Below are 19,720 nucleotides of genomic sequence, written 5' to 3'. Positions count from 1 at the left end.
TAAAACGATTATTCTTCTAGTGAAACAACATTGTTACTTATCCTGTACTGATCCTGAGTTACATCCTGTATTATACTCCAGAGCTGCGCTCACTATTCTGCTGGTAGTCACTGTGTACATACATTACATTACTTATCCTGTATTATATTCCAGAGCTGCGCTCACTATTCTGCTGGTGCAGTCACTGTGTACATACATTACATTACTTATCCTGTATTATACTCCAGAGCTGTGCTCACTATTCTGCTGGTGCAGTCACTGTGTACATACATTACATTACTTATCCTGTATTATACCCCAGAGCTGCGCTCACTATTCTGCTGGTAGTCACTGTGTACATACATTACATTACTTATCCTGTATTATACTCCAGAGCTGCGCTCACTATTCTGCTGGTACAGTCACTGTATACATACATTACATTACTTATCCTGTATTATACTCCAGAGCTGCGCTCACTATTCTGCTGGTGCAGTCACTGTGTACATACATTATATTACTTATCCTGTATTATACTCCAGAGCTGCGCTCACTATTCTGCTGGTAGTCACTGTGCACATACATTACATTACTTATCCTGTATTATACTCCAGAGCTGCGCTCACTATTCTGCTGGTGCAGTCACTGTGTACATACATTACATTACTTCTCCTGTATTATACTCCAGAGCTGCGCTCACTATTCTGCTGGTACAGTCACTGTGTACATACATTACATTACTTATCCTGTATTATACTCCAGAGCTGCGCTCACTATTCTGCTGGTACAGTCACTGTGTACATACATTACATTACTTACCCTGTATTATACTCCAGAGCTGCGCTCACAATTCTGCTGGTGCAGTCACTGTGTACATACATTACATTACTTATTCTGTATTATACTCCAGAGCTGCGCTCACTATTCTGCTAGTACAGTCACTGTGTACATACATTACATTACTTACCCTGTATTATACTCCAGAGCTGCGCTCACAATTCTGCTGGTGCAGTCACTGTGTACATACATTACTTATCCTGTATTATACTCCAGAGCTGCGCTCACTATTCTGCTGGTACAGTCACTGTGTACATACATTACATTACTTATCCTGTATTATACTCCAGAGCTGCGCTCACTATTCTGCTGGTACAGTCACTGTGTACATACATTACATTACTTATCCTGTATTATACTCCAGAGCTGCGCTCACTATTCTGCTGGTGCAGTCACTGTGTACATACATTACATTACTTATCCTGTATTATACTCCAGAGCTGCGCTCACTATTCTGCTGGTGCAGTCACTGTGTACATACATTACATTACTTATCCTGTATTATACTCCAGAGCTGCGCTCACTATTCTGCTGGTGCAGTCACTGTGTACATACATTACATTACTTATCCTGTATTATACTCCAGAGCTGCGCTCACTATTCTGCTGGTACAGTCACTGTGTACATACATTACATTACTTATCCTGTATTATACTCCAGAGCTGCGCTCACTATTCTGCTGGTACAGTCACTGTGTACATACATTACATTACTTATCCTGTATTATACTCCAGAGCTGCGCTCACTATTCTGCTGGTACAATAACTGTGTACATACATTACATTACTTATCCTGTATTATACTCCAGAGCTGCGCTCACTATTCTGCTGGTGCAGTCACTGTGTACATACATTACATTACTTATCCTGTATTATACTCCAGAGCTGCGCTCACTATTCTGCTGGTACAGTCACTGTGTACATACATTACATTACTTATCCTGTATTATACCCCAGAGCTGCGCTCACTATTCTGCTGGTACAGTCACTGTGTATATACATTACATTACTTATCCTGTATTATACTCCAGAGCTGCGCTCACTATTCTGCTGGTACAGTCACTGTGTACATACATTACATTACTTGTCCTGTATTATACTCCAGAGCTGCGCTCACTATTCTGCTGGTGCAGTCACTGTGTACATACATTACATTACTTATCCTGTATTATACCCCAGAGCTGCGCTCACTATTCTACTGGTGCAGTCACTGTGTACATACATTACATTACTTATCCTGTATTATACTCCAGAGCTGCGCTCACTATTCTGCTGGTGCAGTCACTGTGTACATACATTACATTACTTATCCTGTATTATACTCCAGAGCTGCGCTCACTATTCTGCTGGTGCAGTCACTGTGTACATACATTACATTACTTATCCTGTATTATACTCCAGAGCTGCGCTCACTATTCTGCTGGTACAGTCACTGTGTACATACATTACATTACTTATCCTGTATCATACTCCAGGGCTGCGCTCACTATTCTGCTGGTACAGTCACTGTGTACATACATTACATTACTTATCCTGTATTATACTCCAGAGCTGCACTCACTATTCTGCTGGTACAATAACTGTGTACATACATTACATTACTTATCCTGTATTATACTCCAGAGCTGCGCTCACTATTCTGCTGGTACAATAACTGTGTACATCCATTACATTACTTATCCTGTATTATACTCCAGAGCTGCGCTCACTATTCTGCTGGTACAGTCACTGTGTACATACATTACATTACTTATCCTGTATTATACCCCAGAGCTGCGCTCACTATTCTGCTGGTGCAGTCACTGTGTACATACATTACATTACTTATCCTGTATTATACCCCAGAGCTGCACTCACTATTCTGCTGGTACAGTCACTGTGTACATACATTACTTATCCTGTATTATACTCCAGAGCTGCGCTCACTATTCTACTGGTGCAGTCACTGTGTACATACATTACATTACTTATCCTGTATTATACTCCAGAGCTGCGCTCACTATTCTGCTGGTGCAGTCACTGTGTACATACATTACATTACTTATCCTGTATTATACTCCAGAGCTGCGCTCACTATTCTGCTGGTGCAGTCACTGTGTACATTCATTACATTACTTATCCTGTATTATACTCCAGAGCTGCGCTCACTATTCTGCTGGTGCAGTCACTGTGTACATACATTACATTACTTATCCTGTATTATACTCCAGAGCTGCGCTCACTATTCTGCTGGTGCAGTCACTGTGTACATACATTACATTACTTATCCTGTATTATACTCCAGAGCTGCGCTCACTATTCTGCTGGTGCAGTCACTGTGTACATTCATTACATTACTTATCCTGTATTATACTCCAGAGCTGCGCTCACTATTCTGCTGGTACAGTCACTGTGTACATACATTACTTATCCTGTATTATACTCCAGAGCTGCGCTCACTATTCTGCTGGTACAGTCACTGTGTACATTCATTACATTACTTATCCTGTATTATACTCCAGAGCTGCGCTCACTATTCTGCTGGTGCAGTCATTTTGGTGTCCTTTACTGTTCCTCAGAGCTGCTTTTATAATTCTGCTGTTGGCTAATTCACAGCTATAGAAGATCTTTAGTAATCACTTTCACCTACATCAGACTTCTAGTTTTTTGACCTCCGTGTTTTGGACAATTCTTGTGATTTTTGGTCTCAGTCTTTCTCCTCTCAGTCCTGATACGGAAGGTTATTACATTTTTTGCTTTTATATTGATTCATTTTGCAATTTTTCATTTATTCAGTGCACTTTAAGCAGGGGCGGGGCTATGAAAGGACAACCTCAGAGCAAAGTCATATTGGACTCCGCCTCTGTAACAGTCCTATATATTGTAGTATCTGCCCCTCCCTATTGCTACAGATTAATTAGCATTTAAAGGGATTGGTTTGCATTTGATGCTGCAGAGGAAGAGAATTCAAGTGAGCTGCAATACCCCAGACAACCAGCGGACAGATGGGGAGCTGTTTTTGAAAAAATAAGCCATGTGTTTCCTAATTCTTTATTGTTCCCTTTCCCTTTAAGTATATTCCTATTGTCTCCATATCCAAAGGAAGTTCTTATGGGGTTTAATTTTAGCTCCGTAATCAACAATCAAAGAGATTGAGCCTGAAGATGACGAGGCGTCGGAGACATTACGGCTATTACGGCGGATCCGATTTAATTATAATTTCTCCATTACTAGACGTGTAATAAGCCACTTACCTCCAGCCATTCCCATCATCACACTGATTTCTCGCCTACTTATCTGAACTCGCCATTTATCTCACATTAGGAAGATTATCCTTCATATTTTATCATGGCCGCGGACAGCTTAGATTCGGTGCAGAGACGTATCTCATCCCCGGAGGAGCCCGGCATGGGATTGTGGTCACAGAAAGGAAAATTTAGCAAATTAGAAGGAAATTAATCTCCTTCCTGCTGGAACAATTTTATGGAGGGCTCATGTTTTGTGGGACATTCCGGACTTTATAATGGTAACATCTAATATTATCACACTTGAGAAAGGGCAGGTGCTTGAAACGCGTCATGTTTAATAAACTGTTCAAGATCATATTTTGGTGTGCGCTTACTCCCTACCCCTCCACTCCTGTCGGGCTTGCCTGAGGAATCACCTATCATTATATTAGTAATAGTCAGGGATGGACTCAAAATCCTATGAATATTATACATGTGAAAGTTTGTGTGTTTGGATGTTTGTTCCTCAATCACCCAAAGAAGGCTGAACGGATTGGGATCAAACTTGGCACATAGATAGTTTGTAACCTGGAGTAACACATTGGCTACTTTGTATCCTGGTAAATGACATGGCTTCACGACTGTTATGAATTTATGTTCACATACTATATTATACTGCTCTTGGCAGAAGGCTGATAAAGCCAGGTCTGTTATCTATCTGTGTAAACAGAGCAAACCCTCAGTCCATTGTGTACAGGCATCTGCATATTATCTGATCTGCTCCAGGCAGTGCTGACACACTGGAGGGGAAAACACCTTTAATCCAAATTGGCAGTTTGCTACTTTTAAACATGTCGGGAAAAACAAAATCTAATTTGTTGCAAAATTCTAAAACAACGAGAGCTATGAAGGAGCCAGAAGTCACAGAGTTCTCCTCAAGCGGATCTGACGGGGATCATCGGTGCCAACAACACGCTTATTATTTGGTGTCCCAGTGATCGATCGATCTATCTATCTATCTATCTATCTATCTATCTATCTATCTATCTCCTATCTATCTCCTATCTATCTATCTATCTATCTATCTCCTATCTATCTATCTATCTATCTATCTATCTCCTATCTATCTATCTCCTATCTATCTATCTATCTATCTATCTATCTATCTATCTCCTATCTATCTATCTATCTATCTATCTATCTATCTATCTCCTATCTATCTATCTCCTATCTATCTATCTATCTATCTATCTATCTATCTATCTCCTATCTATCTCCTATCTATCTATCTATCTATCTATCTATCTCCTATCTATCTATCTATCTATCTATCTATCTATCTATCTCCTATCTATCTATCTCCTATCTATCTATCTATCTATCTATCTATCTATCTATCTCCTATCTATCTATCTATCTATCTATCTATCTATCTATCTATCTCCTATCTATCTATCTATCTATCTATCTATCTATCTATCTATCTATCTATCTCCTATCTATCTATCTATCTATCTATCTATCTATCTATCTCCTATCTATCTATCTATCTATCTATCTATCTATCTCCTATCTATCTATCTATCTATCTATCTATCTATCTATCTATCTCCTATCTATCTATCTATCTATCTATCTATCTATCTATCTATCTATCTCCTATCTATCTATCTATCTATCTATCTATCTATCTATCTATCTCCTATCTATCTATCTATCTATCTATCTATCTATCTATCTATCTATCTATATCCTATCTATCTATATCCTATCTATCTATCTATCTATCTATCTATCTATCTCCTATCTCCTATCTATCTATCTATCTATCTCCTATCTATCTATCTCCTATCTATCTATCTATCTATCTATCTATCTATCTATCTATCTATCTATCTATCTCCTATCTATCTATCTATCTATCTATCTCCTATCTATCTATCTATCTATCTATCTATCTCCTATCTATCTATCTATCTATCTATCTATCTATCTATCTATCTATCTCCTATCTATCTATCTATCTATCTATCTATCTATCTATCTATCTATCTCCTATCTATCTATCTATCTCCTATCTATCTATCTATCTATCTATCTATCTATCTATCGCTATCACCCAGCTTTCCCAGGAACAGATCTAAGATACAACTGATCAGAATATCTAGTAACATGAGGGCTGCTCTAAGATCTTGTGTTAGTTTTGGGGATTTCGGTGGTAACGTTCGGGGCTGTCACTTTTTTCCGCTCCCTTACATCCCTTCGTTGGGTTGATGACGCCGCCAGCTCGCCGGCGAGGACGAGGACTATTTCTGTTTTGTTTCCGCGGCAGATTAATCGCTACATGTCCTGTGGGAAAATGTTCTTTGAGTTTTTCCTTCACCAGTCTCCTGCCGCCTTGTCCTGACAATGTTCCTGGAGACAAATATGCAAATAGATGTCACATCTGATCTCATCTGCGGAGGGGCGGCCTCTAATGTCGTATGGTAATGGCGGCGCCGGCGGACACTGGATACGTATATGCTCATACAGCGCTATAAGGCAGCCAGACCCCGGATACTGGGGATATAAAGGGGCGATGCAGCAACGCCCGACACCCCAAAGACACCAGACGGAATCAAGGAGGTGTCAGACCCCGCAGCAGGCTGATAACAGGGAACAATAGGCTGCACAAATGCAAATGAGCTACCAAAAGTATGTGCCCCCTTTCACATGTCTCCTCTAACTGCCTGGATTTCGGGGCCTTCACTAGATGTAGTTAACCCTTTACTGCCCCAATGACTAGCCGGCCTAGACCACCAGGAATATTTGCCTCTTCATTGGCCCAGACCACCAGGGATGCCATCATTAACCCCTCCACTGCCCTACATTACCAAGGATGTTCTCAATAACCCCTTTATAGCCCTAGACCACCAAGAATGTAACCAGAAGTACTTGATATCATAGACGAATTCTCTAGATGTTATCATTAACCCCTTCACTTCCATAAAAGTCACCCTTAACCACACTAGACCACCAGGGATGTGATCATTAACCCCTTCACTGCCCTACAAGATCAATGATAGCTTATCGTTATCTTCTTTACAGACCTAGATGGTCAAGGAGGTTATCCTTAACCCTTTCACTGCCCTAGATTATCCAAGCCATTATCCTTAACCCCTTCACTGCCCTAGATTACAAGGATGTTATCATTAACCTCTTCACTGCCCTAGACCACTTCTCTAGATGTTAGAATTTAGTCATTGCCTGCCCTAAGCTATCTAGGACGTCATCATTAACTCCTTCATCGCTGTAGATTATCATGAGCATAATAACCATCCCCTTTACCACCCTAGATTCCAAGGATGTTATCATTAACCTCTTCACTGCCCTAGATTCCAAGGATGTTATCATTAACCCCTTCACTGCCCTAGACCACTTCTCTAAATGTTAGAATTAAGTCATTGTCCGCCCTAAGCTATCTAAGACGTCATCGTGAACCCCTTCATCGCTGTAGATTATCATAAGCATTATAACCATCCCCTTTACCACCCTAGACCACCAGGTATGTAGCCAGAAATCCTTTCATTGCTCTAAACCAGAAGGGATGGTATTGTTAACCCCTTCACTGCACCAGCCCACATCACATTACCAAATATTCTAGAACCACCAGTCGTATGACCACAAGTCTCTTCTGGATCGTACCTTTAACCCTTCACAATCCTAGACCACCAGATATGTTCCTTATTACTGCAAGGTAAATGTGGGTCAGATGAGGGAACCGGACTGATCTCAAAACATCGGATTTTATTCAAGGGACCCTCCACCTAAACCCAAAGCAGTGTATTAAGCCTATTGCAATTCATCTAATTTACCGATTTTGTGGCACTCATTATATATACAGTATACTCCAGTCACATTCAAAGCAGCACCGCTGCTTTATCAGTCTGTCTCTGTTGTTCTGTTCCCGTGAAGGACCTGAACAACAAGGTGGTGACGCTAGCGTGAACCAAGCCTTGGATGGATCCCCTGAACGCAGCTTTGGATGTCACCGGAGCAGAACACAGAATGTAACTTAATATCAGCAGTAAAGAAGTAACACAAAGTATCGGAGAAGTCACTTAAGATTTTATGGAGATTTAATCTGCGAGATGTTGTTAAACGTGCAGGTTACGCTGCGAGGAGAAGAGGCGCACAGACTTCTGGGTAACGCCATAACACAAATACAAATATGTGAACCCTTCGCCGCCCTGAGCTATAGGATGGCGCTTCGGGAAACTCATCTCTTTGTCTGGTAATAGAATTTGTCACTTCATCTATAATTTTTCATACAGTTGGTGTCATTATTCTTGTTTTCCCCGGAAACCTCCCCAATTCATTTTCTTTTTATGGTTGTATGGTATGATCTAGTGGCAATCACGGAGAGCATTGCTTATGGCCTAAGTGTCTGACAGCGCAGCGCTCCGGGACGCTGAAATCCTCTGCGCAATTCATCCTCCCCGGTAACAAATCAGGTTTGTGAGTAACAAAATGAGTTTTGTTCACCATCTGGACCCCAAAGCCCCAAACTGACTGCAGCCGCCCTGCACAAACCTCCTGCCTGGGTCCCCACTAGGGGGAGCTCATTATATACTAAGATATAGTATACTAACATAGAGCTCCCTCTGGTGGCGGCTGCAGGAAGACAGAAATGTATTGCTTACCTCTTTGTTCTTAGTATGACCAGTGTAGGGGACGACTCCGGACCGGATTCAGGCTGAAATGCCAAGTCATGTTCAGCAGAGGATATTTATTCCTGAAGACGTGGATCTGTAAGAGAGGAAACAAATGGAAATTATATTTAATTTATCTTTTATCCTACCGTATCCATCTTTAGCTAGCTAGACGTTAATGATCATTTCTTAAAAGCCCACAGCCATTGTTAACGAATAGAGGGTGGCCATATTAAATGGGCGTGGCTTAGAGGGCTGCAGGCAGAACAGCGGGGGAGGGCTCCTGCTATAGCCAGTTGCTTTACAACCAGTCAGATCTTCAGGTGTATAAGTAGAAAGGAAAATGGATGAGATCTGGATGAGATCCAAGCTTGAAAATAAATGTTCTTGTGAATATACAAGGCCGTACTGTATAGCATTGTGATATACCGTATACTGTCCACCACACAACCTCATCTTCCTTCAGATACAGAGGATCATATGCATCCCTGGAGCTGAGCTGCAGTACCAGACGCAACCTATGGATGGGTGTGGCGCTATTTCTACAATACAGCCTTATTTTTCCAGTCCTGAGTAGCTGATTGTTATATACCCCTATAATACCATTCTTCCTATTTTACCGCATCTTTCTTTTGTGTCCTCTCAGAACTTTCTAAAGTGATCAGATCTCATGTGACATCCTACAATAAACTATTTTATGGCTTGTTCCCCCGCAGAGCAGAATTACACTGCACGCTGCATCTGGGTCAAGAGACTCCTGTCGAGTCTTACACGCCGCCAGCGCCTCCTCCTGATCTGCTTAAAAACCCTTTTATTTTCCATTTGGTGTCTGATGTCTCATTCATCCTCGTAGATTACTATTGTGCGCTCCGCGGTTTACATCTTTTCTGGGATTTGCCTTTAGTTCTTGCTCCTTTATATTCAGTGCGGTCTCTGATCATGGCGTATTTTATATTCGTGATTCTCAAAACTTCATAGAACATATTCTTAACACTCAGGGCTGTTTGTTAGTCTGGGGTCAGATCAGTCTACCATCTATCTGTCTGTCTGTCTATCTATCTGTCTGTATCTCTCTATATTTTATGGAAAGGATTTTTTTTGTAACATTTTGTCCATGTTGTGCTTGTATACTAGGTCATATACCAGTTTGATGTCTAAACTGAACTTAATCTGTACACACTCAGCTCTGCTCCACCATCAGGTTTGTAAAACTCTGCATTGTTACTTTCTCCAGGTGTAGCAGCAACAGAGGAGCCTGTAGTCTCTGTACACTGTGCGGACTCTTCTCTGCAGCAGAGGAGCTTGTAGTCTCTGTACAATGAGCAGACTCTTCCCTGTAGCAGAGGAGCCTGTAGTCTCTGTACAATGAGCAGACTCTTCCCTGTAGCAGAGGAGCCTGTAGTCTCTGTACAATGAGCAGACTCTTCTCTGCAGCAGAGGAGCCTGTAGTCTCTGTACAATGAGCGGACTCTTCTCTGCAGCAGAGGAGCTTGTAGTCTCTGTACAATGAGCAGACTCTTCTCTGCAGCAGAGGAGCCTGTAGTCTCTGTACAATGAGCAGACTCTTCCCTGTAGCAGAGGAGCCTGTAGTCTCTGTACAATGAGCAGACTCTTCTCTGCAGCAGAGGAGCCTGTAGTCTCTGTACAATAAGCGGGCTCTTCTCTGCAGCCTCTATACAATGAGCGGACTCCTCTCTGCAGCAGAGGAGCTTGTAGTCTCTGTACAATAAGCAGACTCTTCTCTGTAGCCTCTATACAATACTCCTCTCTGCAGCAGAGGAGCCTGTAGTCTCTATACAATGAGCGGACTCTTCTCTGCAGCAGAGGAGCTTGTAGTCTCTGTACAATGAGCAGACTCTTCTCTGCAGCAGAGGAGCCTGTAGTCTCTGTACAATGAGCGGACTCTTCCCTGCAGCAGAGGAGCCTGTAGTCTCTGTACAATGAGCAGACTCTTCTCTGCAGCAGAGGAGCCTGTAGTCTCTGTACAATGAGCAGACTCTTCTCTGCAGCAGAGGAGCCTGTAGTCTCTGTACAATGAGCGGACTCTTCTCTGCAGCAGAGGAGCCTGTAGTCTCTGTACAATGAGCGGACTCTTCTCTGCAGCAGAGGAGCCTGTAGTCTCTGTACAATGAGCGGACTCTTCTCTGCAGCAGAGGAGCCTGTAGTCTCTGTACAATGAGCGGACTCTTCCCTGCAGCAGAGGAGCCTGTAGTCTCTGTACAATGAGCAGACTCTTCTCTGCAGCAGAGGAGCCTGTAGTCTCTGTACAATGAGCGGACTCTTCCCTGCAGCAGAGGAGCCTTTAGTCTCTGTACAATGAGCGGACTCTTCCCTGCAGCAGAGGAGCCTGTAGTCTCTGTACAATGAGCGGACTCTTCTCTGCAGCAGAGGAGCCTGTAGTCTCTGTACAATGAGCGGACTCTTCCCTGCAGCAGAGGAGCCTGTAGTCTCTGTACAATGAGCGGACTCTTCCCTGCAGCAGAAGAGCCTGTAGTCTCTGTACAATGAGCGGACTCTTCTCTGCAGCAGAGGAGCCTGTAGTCTCTGTACAATGAGCGGACTCTTCTCTGCAGCAGAGGAGCCTGTAGTCTCTGTACAATGAGCAGACTCTTCCCTGCAGCAGAAGAGCCTGTAGTCTCTGTACAATGAGCAGACTCTTCTCTGCAGCAGAGGAGCCTGTAGTCTCTGTACAATGAGCGGACTCTTCTCTGCAGCAGAGGAGCCTGTAGTCTCTGTACAATGAGCGGACTCTTCCCTGCAGCAGAGGAGCCTGTAGTCTCTGTACAATGAGCGGACTCTTCTCTGCAGCAGAGGAGCCTGTAGTCTCTGTACAATGAGCGGACTCTTCTCTGCAGCAGAGGAGCCTGTAGTCTCTGTACAATGAGCGGACTCTTCTCTGCAGCAGAGGAGCCTGTAGTCTCTGTACAATGAGTGGACTCTTCCTCCTCCTGCTGAGGGTCATTCTAAGTCCACTCTCAGGTTGCTGATGATGAAGAGTGCATTGCTCTTAGCTCAGCTCCTGCAGTTTTCTGCTGAGCCAGGGAAGGTGATGTGAAAGTTTCCTGTCGATTTCTTATGACAGACTGTAGAGTAAATATCTACCTTGTACGGCCAGTGCTTTCTCATTTGTGCCATTTCTTTTCCCTTGTACTACCCCCTGAAGATTGTAGGGGCTGAAAATAGAAACATTGAACCAAACAAACAGTCAGTGCTATTTTATGTCGGGGTGGTATAAGGGGAGAGAATAAGGCTGTTTTGTTCCTAAAAGTTGGTTTGTCATTTGTGTCTAGTATTGGGTCTACTTGTTCTGCCACAATTGTATCCAATGTAGACAATGCTCTGTGAGCTAAGCAGCCTGGACTACAGACTAATACACTATAGAAAACTGTCAGTGCAAACTGTGCAGTGCTCCAGATGTGTCTAGCACACAGAGCATTGTCTAGACTGGATACATTTGTCTCCACTTCTCAGCTGACAGTAAGACTAGCTATGTACTAGTTTGATACAATGTATCAGTCTGGAGTCCAGGTTGTTTAGCTCACAGAGCGTTGTCTAGGCTGGATACATTTGTCTGCACTTCTCAGCTGACAATAAGACTAGCTATTGTGATGTACGGGGGATTCAGAAGCTCTGGTTTCTTTCCCAAAAGTGGTCTTTATAGCAGCAGACAAGCTTACAGGTACAGGTAGTGCTGCTCAGCAGCTCAGCATGTCAAAACAAACAAAAGAAAATAAAGCCCTACACCTCTCCAGCGGCTTACTAAACAAGTTATTCCCTCACTAACCAGGGGGTCAGCCTACTGCTGACCTCTTAACAAACAAGGATCACAAGTAAACAAGGGGTACACATACCCGGCCCATCAACAGTGTCCTTTTTGGCAGAGCTTTCTCAGACTGGTTGAGTGTGTTTTTCAGTCTCTCTCCTCTCTCTCACTAACCAGCACACTTATGCTACTTACAGGGCTCTGCTGGTCTATTCCCAAGCCTGGAAGGGATTGCCCTGCAGGACTGGCCCGAACCTTTACTCCAGTCCGGGACCTACAAGCTAAACGCCTGTGCAAACTGCAACAGTCTTGGGGAAAAATAACGGTTCTCCCACACTATACCTCTGTCCACTTCACACTATGTACTAGTTTCCTACAATGTATCAGCCTGAGGTTCAGGCTGTTGAGCTCACAGAGCGTTATCTAGACTGGATACATTTGTCTCCACTTCTCAGCTGACAATAAGACTAGTTCTGTACTAGTTTCCTACAATGTATCAGTCTGGAGTCCAGGCAGGGATAGCTTTGTACCGGGTTAGTATCTCTCATTCGTTGCCAGCAGTTGAGGTCCACAGTATATTAGTCTTTGTTATGGATATATTGGGTTACATAGTTTATCACTTCACTACATTTCACCTCTCTATGGGGTCTGCGGGTTCAGAGCTGTGTTTTGCACAGTGCTAGCTATTAAGTGCATTATACACGAGTACAGACGGCAGCAGTGATGGACTATGTGACTCCGCAGCGGGATTGCTGAGCTATGGAATATTTGTGGAGTGGTTAAGTGCTGGTCCATCATCTGTCTGCACAGTACAGTCACAGCGGGCGTTCCCTCCATGAAGCATTGCCTCCTCTTCCTCCTCTACACCTTACCATACACCTCCCCTTGTACTCTCTCCCTTCCACCACCTAAGACGACGTCTACCCTGGAGACAAAGCCTCATCTGTCTCCTCCACAGATGTAAAGCACTTCCACTAATTTAAAGTTGGCAGGATCTTTAGATAGAGTTTAATGAACTAAAGTCATTTTCCTTCATAGTAAAATTTTATAGGCCTGAAAGGTCTCACAGAATCCGAAAGTGCTAACAAAGGAAAGAGGCGGAGGCTGATTTATCACGGATTCGCCTTCCATCCTGCATCGCTCTCGGCTTATGGGTTTCAATCCTTTGTCACCGTGTTCGCTGCTTCTGGGTTTTGCATTAGATTATGCGTCTAGATGAATTGAATGTAGACCAGGATCATTGGAAGAGGTTGAGTCACCGTATAGAACATCATCCCAAATTAGAGAAACAGCGCCTTGCTTATATACAGGTTGGTACTGCAGCTCAGTTCCATTGAAGTCAATAGGCCTGAGATGTCATACTGCGAACAACCTGCAGATTGATGTGGAGGGGTTTCTAGAAGTAAACCCGGCATTAAGGGTCCAATTTCCCTGAAGCACCACCATAATAAAGGTTCGAAGGGCTTTTCACTTTTACCACCTCTTTACTTCTTTCCATTGGCTGTGCTCCACTGATTCTGGCACAGTTGGAATTTTCTCTCTAGACCCCACCGTTCCTGAGTAATCATTAGTTAGTTTCAGCACCTAGTATACTAACTAGGCTCCCTACTGTCAGGTGGGCGGTCCCTGACTACCTTCTCCATTCAGGCCTGTCTACCTGACAGCATTGATTGCTCAGGAATGGTGAGGGCTACAGAAAAAATTCAAACTGTGCCAGAATCTGTGGAGCTCCGTCTATAAATGGGTGCAAAAAGTTGGAGGTGGTGGAAATGGTGAAAGGTCACACTCACACTACATCACAGCACTCCCTTTATAATGGCGCTTTTTGGCACCCCCGTTTCTGCTATAGCTAAATTACTGCCTCTGTGTCAGTCTTCACTGTTGTTCTCACATTTCATTCACGAATGCATGTTATAATATGTAGCTGTCTCCTGGAAAATGCTCATTAAGCCTCCTCATTTCATGTTCCTTATCACCTTCTTCAATACAGGGTTCATTAGCAGGCAAGACACTCGAGACAGTATTTGCATGTTGGTAAGTGCATTATTTGCTTGTAAATGAGGCTCATTGTCTCCGTTCCTCCCATGTATAATACGTGTAAATTTAGAATCCAGCAAACCAGACCTGCAGCTTGTGCTGGAAATTAAAGATACTGTAGCGAGCCATACAGAATGTTCCCATGCTTAATGATGGCCATTAATACGTCTTGAGCAGGGGCCAAGTCATTAACGCACAATTTATTTTCATGCAGAATATATAGTTAGAGCCTCAGATGCAAGTTTATCATGTGGAAAACCAAATGTCAGATGGGGGTCAAAATATACAAGTTACCAAGTGTAAATCCTAGGTGGGCAGCGACTCCTTGCTTTGCATTTCCTTGTATATCACTCAGGCGGCCCATTGGGTCCCATAGATCGTAAGATGCCATAAATATTAATACCGCCTGACCGTGTAAAGTATTTATGCCGCGCTCTGCCCAATCTGCTCTAATTGCTATATGTAAAAATAGGAATTGTCACACTCCTGAAATATATTTCCCTTCTCCAGCAAAGAATGAGGCAGAAAATGGAAAACTTAGAAACTGACAAGATGCAAACACTAAACCAGCAGGGGTACCGGCAAAAGTTAGGTATCTACCTGTCCCCTACTGTATCTGCAGAGGAATCTCACAACTGCTCACAATGAGGAGGGAAACTGGTTCAGTGGTCAAACCAGTAGTACAATGGATAAGGGTACATGGTACATGGATTGGGAGGGGGGGGGGGGCTGTATTAGCGTAAATTGCATTGATGGTTTAATCCATGATAAAGAGCCTAAAATACCTATATTTTTGGATTATTCATTGAGAGGTAATACAGTACTTCTCCAGTAGCAGTGACCGTTCTCCAGAATTGTTTAGAGTGTGGCCACAGAATCTGCATAATAGACCAGAGAGCAGTGATAGTTACAGGACCTTCAGAATATTTTATCCTATAATGACAGCCATAAGAGCCAGGGGGCAGTAGTAACTGAAGGACCCCTTTAACATTGGCAGCAACAGGATCTGAATTCTAGTAACAGCCACAAGATCAATAGAGTAGTGACAGCTCCAATTCCTTTGATAACAGTGACAGCCACAGGACCCGAACAACAGGGAGTCACAAGAACAGACGAGATTCTAAGGAACCCAATAAAAGAACAGGAACCCTAAAACAGTGACACCCTAAAAGGAATACCAATCACATGAACTGACTATATCAACTATGTACATTGCCATGATTATATATGCAAGTGACTGGTGAGTATATATAGGGTCTGGGTAGAGCGTTAGTAGACCCGACACTCCAAGAGTGGACATTTGGCCAAACACTTAGCAAAGATCTTGTGGCATTACAAAGCCCATGACATGGAGTTATTGTGCACAATGCCAGGAAGCTGCTGTAAAGCCTAATAGAGACTATGATATTCTCCATGGCTCAGGTATGGCCGGGCCGCGCTCTCGGCCCATCAGGTGTTTGCTGCTTTAAGGATCATTACATTCTTATTTTTTACCCGCAGCTCTATAGTATTGACTTATGGATTGACACCACATGACCTATGCTAAGCACCAGCAATCCAGGCGACGCTCCATCACTTCAGCTGTCAGCCGCCTCATGTTTTTTTTCGGAAACTCTTCTCCTGGGAAATAAGGTTAAGCTGAGAGGCAGCCTCCGTTTAAAGGATAAATGCCCCCAGCATCTGTCACTGATTCATTATGGCCGATCAGGGACCCGACGAGAAAGGAATTGGCAACTTTCTGTGGACATTTACAGATTTCACATCTGTGAGATCTTGTCAATAACTCAGCTTTACGGCCTGGGACCCGCGTTTGGCTTCACATACCAAGTATCCGCCTCTCCTTCACTGCTCGCCTGCCTGGAGATTATAGCAAAGGTAGAGACATTGAGCGCAACGTAGGGACCCATTCACATGCAATCTACAGGCAGGGTGCGGGAAGATGATGACAGCCGAGGGGAGAGGAAGAAGATGTAAATACTGGTGACATTCACAGGCTGCAAACTGCAAGACGGGACACGGGGTGAAGGAACTTTGTGGGCTGATAACTAGATACTTGCATACAATCCATGGCTAAAAGTAAAAGCAGCGCCCCCTAGAGGTGGTCATCTATGTGACAATATTCTTATAATAGGATAAGTAATGTAATGTATGTACACAGTGACTGTACCAGCAGAATAGTGAGCGCAGCTCTGGAGTATAATAATAAGTATTAGCAGAACATGAATGTCTTCTGATTTTAACAAAGTCTTTGTCTGATGAAAACATATATAACTAGTTCTAATTCTTCATGTTTAATTAAGATATCAGCTTCTGCTACTTCCTTGCCCTGGTCATGTGATAATACAGGGGCACCGCTAGTTATAACCTTACACCTGTTTGATTATAACATGACACATTTTTCATCCTCTGGAAGTAAATGATGAACAGGAAAGTACATGCAAAGTTTTCATTCTATCATAATTAAGATTTATTTACTGATGACTGTGTAAGTATTAGCCCTCATCCTTGGGGGTGGGGCATGGTGCTCCTCAGGGGTGGGACATGATGCAGGAATTCTCTTTTTTGGTATTTTCTTAGTTCCTGTGTCACTCTTACTATCCTTAGATCCTATCTTAGACATAGATTAGTGCACAGAATTGATTTCTCAGAGCCAGGCCATGTGGGTGCTGTGGGGCTCTTGTAGGAAAACGGGCAAGCCCTGGTTGAGCTGCCGGTGAGCGAGAAGTTTTGCAGGGATTGTTTCTGAGGAATTGCATTGTTAACCATCATTGATCAAGTGTTTGGGTCATATAAGTCAGCACCACCATGGAAGGGCCCATTTGGATCTCAGGATCTTCTCTTTCTGGGGTTTTGGTTAACTTTTTCAGCCATCGATTCAGCGGCTGGATGTGAGGAGCGGCGTTTGCATTCAGACGTGTAGAAATGTAAAGAGAATTAGCAGTGTTTAATTGATTCCTCCAGACGTCTCACATGTCAGATAGCGAGCGTCTGGAGGATTAGAACACATGCCTCCGGTCCTAGGAATATCTACTAAGACACATTTCTCTCTTATGTGGGATCTGATCTCCTTTATTTCTCAGCATTAATGCTCATGTGCCAAGATCTGAAGAATCTGAGGTTGACGGGTTTTTTCTCTTTTTCTTTTAGGTGATTCTAATTCTGACAAAGCTGTACGATTTCAACCTGGGGAGTGTGACGGAGAGCTCCCTCTGGAGGTAAGGACACAAACTGCACACGCACAGCAAATGGTAAAGGTGGTTTATAGGATTCTGCTTCTTTTCTATTAACTCTCACATGTAGGGGTGTAAGTGCCAGGAGATCGGGCGTAGAAAGTACCAGCATGGCAGATGTTTGACCTTCTATGTGCAATATAGGAAAGACAGGCAGAAGAGATAGAAGTAATATATATATATATATATATATATATATATATATATATATATATATATATATATATAAAAAGTCTTTGAAAGTTTAACAATTTTTCTGTCCATAAAAGAGTCTACAAGAAGAAGCCAATAGATGTAAATAGATAGATACATAGTAGAGATGAGCGAACAGTAAAATATTGGATATTAGATATTCATTTCGAATAGCTCCTCAATATTCAAACGAATATCGAACCCCATTATAGTCTATGGGGAAAAAATGCTTAGTTTCAGGGGATCCCATTCTTCGACTCAGGAAAGTCACCAAGTCCACTGTGACACCCCAGGTAATGATGCCAACACCCTGGAATGCAACTGGGACAGCAGGGGAAGCCTGTCTGGGGGCATCTAACATGCCCAAGTCATTGTATTATGTCGGGATCCCTGTCAGCTTGCGATATGCGTGAGCTGACTTTTTCCCATAGGAATGCATTGACCAGCGTTGATTGGCTGAATGCCATACAGAGTACAGCATTCGGCCAATCAACGCTGGTTATGCCGGAGTCTAAGATTGGTCCACAGCAGTCTCCATTCTGGTCCGATCTTAGACTCCGCCTCCTCACAGACGGGCCTCCGGCACAACTAGCGTTGATTGACCGAATGCCGTACTTCTGTATGGCATTCGGCCAATCAACACTGGTCAATGCATTCCTATGGGAAAAAGTCAGCTCCCGCATATTGCAAGCTGACAGGGATCCCGACGTAATACAGTGATTTGTTAGGGCTTGTTAGATGCCCCCAGACATGCAGACAGATAGATAGATAGGCGATAGATAGATAGATAGATAGATAGATAGATAGGAGATAGATAGATAGATAGATAGATAGATAGATAGATAGATAGATAGGAGATAGATAGATAGATAGATAGAAGTAAATAATAATTTAATAATAAATAATGTAGATGTTTCATTTCCAGTGATTCTGTACATTGATACATTGTTGCTAGTGCACAGATCTCTAATACTAGCCTTAGTCTTGACTCTCAGAGGATAGGGATTGTATGGGGGAGAGCTTCTGCTATAGTCGGATGCCTTACAGACAGAATGAGCTTTGTTAAAGTGTGTGTGGGGGGATGGTACCGCTTTTAAAGAATAGATTATAATGACAAGTGATTGACACCTACATTTCGAGCTCCTTGCTACAACCCTCTTGTATTTGGGGTCCATTAGTATGTAAGAGCAGGTGGCTTTTTTAAGTAGGAGTTCACCGTTGCCCTTACTGGGGCACATTATAGTATTAGAGTGGCCCCAGGGGAGGATCCTGTTACTCTGATGACCCAGCCCTTGTATTGTACATATAGTACTATGACACTATCTAGATCTTTCTATGCGGTACGGCCTGGTCCTCCCGGGCTCCGGCACTGATGATACGAATATTCTGGATGACACTCACCACTAATTGATGTCCGTCCTGCCGGCCCTTTCCGTTCCATAGAACTTGGAGGAATTCATGAATAAAACACTATGGATTTTTCTCCTTTCCAGCTGTCTTCTTCCATAACACAAAAACAGCCAACCTGACCTTAAGACTCTGACAGAAGACAAGCTGTAAACTCAGGAAAACCGAGAAGCCGCGGCTGTGAAAATTCCCTCAATTTATATAAATTACTAAACAGTTTCAATGGTGGAAATAAAAAAAATAAAAAAAAGATTTTATGGATTTTTTTTTTTTTATTTTTCCTTCGAATTAATGAGCGTTATCTTGTTGTTCTTTCTTTCCGTCCAATTCTCATTAGAGCGTTCGCTGCGCCTCACTGACCCGGACTACCAGTAAGCAG

At 43.0% G+C, this 19,720-nt stretch overlaps 1 protein-coding gene across 1 annotated transcript in view; it reads left to right on the top strand.

The window, feature by feature from the left end:
- Positions 1 to 19,720, top strand: part of SORCS3 (sortilin related VPS10 domain containing receptor 3) — a 329,278-nt gene that overhangs the window by 93,689 nt on the left and 215,869 nt on the right. Inside the window, exon 2 of the mRNA XM_075287996.1 lies at positions 17,660 to 17,727. Coding sequence (XP_075144097.1) covers positions 17,660 to 17,727 — 68 coding nt within the window. The remainder of the gene's footprint in view (positions 1 to 17,659; positions 17,728 to 19,720) is intronic.

This window comes from Leptodactylus fuscus, chromosome 10, assembly GCF_031893055.1.
Source record: "Leptodactylus fuscus isolate aLepFus1 chromosome 10, aLepFus1.hap2, whole genome shotgun sequence".
Taxonomy (NCBI): domain Eukaryota; kingdom Metazoa; phylum Chordata; class Amphibia; order Anura; family Leptodactylidae; genus Leptodactylus; species Leptodactylus fuscus.
The sequence above is the reverse complement of the archived record's forward strand: the minus strand, read 5'-3'. Positions and strand labels throughout refer to the sequence as shown.